The 1,735-nt window shown below is 71.0% G+C and overlaps 2 protein-coding genes across 2 annotated transcripts in view; one reads left to right on the top strand and one right to left on the bottom strand.

Moving 5' to 3' along the window:
* LOC146587536 (cytoplasmic phosphatidylinositol transfer protein 1-like) overlaps positions 1-1,358 on the top strand; it is a gene marked incomplete at its 5' end in the record, with an annotated part of 4,180 nt that extends 2,822 nt beyond the window's left edge. Inside the window, 5 exon segments of the mRNA XM_085319411.1 lie at positions 22-143; positions 243-338; positions 413-568; positions 635-698; positions 1,087-1,358. Of these exon segments, the coding sequence (XP_085175537.1) occupies positions 22-143; positions 243-338; positions 413-568; positions 635-698; positions 1,087-1,169 (521 nt within the window).
* Positions 1,328-1,735, bottom strand: part of MSS51 (MSS51 mitochondrial translational activator) — a 5,019-nt gene continuing 4,611 nt past the window's right edge. The window contains exon 6 of the mRNA XM_085319419.1: positions 1,328-1,331. Coding sequence (XP_085175545.1) covers positions 1,328-1,331 — 4 coding nt within the window. The remainder of the gene's footprint in view (positions 1,332-1,735) is intronic.

Below are 1,735 nucleotides of genomic sequence, written 5' to 3' on the forward strand. Positions count from 1 at the left end.
CCATCCCGGCTGTCCCGGCAGCCCTGTGCCCGTCACCGTGGCCCCGGCCCACAGCCGCCCTCTCCCCGCAGTGCTCCTTCCTGCCCAAGTTCTCCATCTACATTGAGACCAAGTACGAGGACAACTGCGGCGACAGCGAGAACGTGAGTGGCCCCCGCCGCCGCCGGCGCCGCTCCCCCCGCCGTTCCCGGCCCGCCGGAGCCCGCGCCGCGGGGCGCCCTCACCTCCCCTTCCCTCCCCAGATCTTCCGCAGCGACAAAATCCTGGGCGACCACGAGGTCTCCTTCCTGGACATCGCCTTCGACGAGATCCCCGAGCGCTACTACCGCAGCCCGGAGGTAGAGCGGGGTGCTGGGCGCCCGCGCCGCCCGGCCCGCGCCGCCCTCACCGCCCGCGCTCTCGCCCGCGCCAGGACCCGCGGTACTTCAGCTCGGCCAAGACGGGCCGGGGGCCGCTGCGGGAAGGCTGGCGCCAGCACACCAAGCCCATCATGTGCTCCTACAAGCTGGTGACGGTGAAGTTCGAGGTGTGGGGGCTGCAGAGCCGCGTGGAGCAGTTCGTGCACAAGGTGAGGGGCCGCGGCGGGCGGCGGGGGGCTCGCCCCGCGCCGGTCCGACGGCGCCGTGCTCCGCAGGTCGTCCGCGACATCCTGTTGATAGGACACCGGCAGGCCTTCGCTTGGGTGGACGAGTGGTGCGGTGAGTGCGCGGCGGCGCGGCGGCACGGGGAGGGGGCGACCGGGACGGGCTCAGCGCGGGTTTAACCCCACCACCCCGGCTTGGCACCTGCGGCTCTTCCTCCGGCTCGGCTCCGCGGCCCCTGCCTGGCGGCCACCCTGCTTTTCCGCGTCGGGAAGGAGCCGGGGCACGCTCGCGCCACGAGCTCTGCCCGGCCGCACGGGGAGGGAGCCCGGCCGAGCCGAAAGCGCCGGCGCCTCCTTCCCCGGCCAGCTTTCGGCATGCCGCCTCCCAAATAACCCTCCTAACCGCTCGGCCCTGCGCCGCTCGCCCTCCCGGCCGTGCTGGCAGCCAGGCACCACGGCAGGGCCGAGCGCAGCCCCGCGGCAAACAGGTCTCTGCCTTCCAGACATGTCCCTGGAAGAGGTTCGGGCCTTCGAGACTCAGATGCAAGTGGCCACGAACCAAAAATTCGGGAGCCAGGACCCCTAGCTCCCGCCCGCCCCGGACCGCCCGTGTATGTACGTGCCCTCGGCTTTCCCGCTCGGCACGCACAGCCCACGGGGGTGCTCAGCACCCYGCTCCCCCCACCGGGGCACCAAGGGAGGAGGCAGAGCGCCCAGGGCTCACCCACCGCCCGCCCCCGCTGCTCACCTGCACGTGCAGCCCTGTGCACGGCTCCCGCCTCATGCATGGCTCCGTCCTTGTGCACAGCTCCTGCCCCGTGCACGACTCCCTCTGCATGCACGGATCCACTCCATGCACAGCTCCTGCCTCATGCACGGATCCATCCCCGTGCACAGCTCCTGCCCCGTGCACGACTCCCTCTGTGTGCACGGATCCACTCCATGCACAGCTCCTGCCTCATGCACGGATCCATCCCTGTGCACAGCTCCTGCCCCGTGCATGGATCCATCCCCGTGCACAGCTCCTGCCCCGTGCATGACTCCCTCTGTGTGCACAGATCCACTCCATGCACAGCTCCTGCCCCGTGCACGGATCCATCCCCGTGCACAGCTCCTGCCCTGTGCACGACTCCCTCTGCGTGCACGGATCCA

This window comes from Rhea americana, unplaced genomic scaffold (assembly GCF_003343005.1).
Source record: "Rhea americana isolate MKP2758 unplaced genomic scaffold, rheAme1 scaffold_589, whole genome shotgun sequence".
NCBI lineage: Eukaryota > Metazoa > Chordata > Aves > Rheiformes > Rheidae > Rhea > Rhea americana.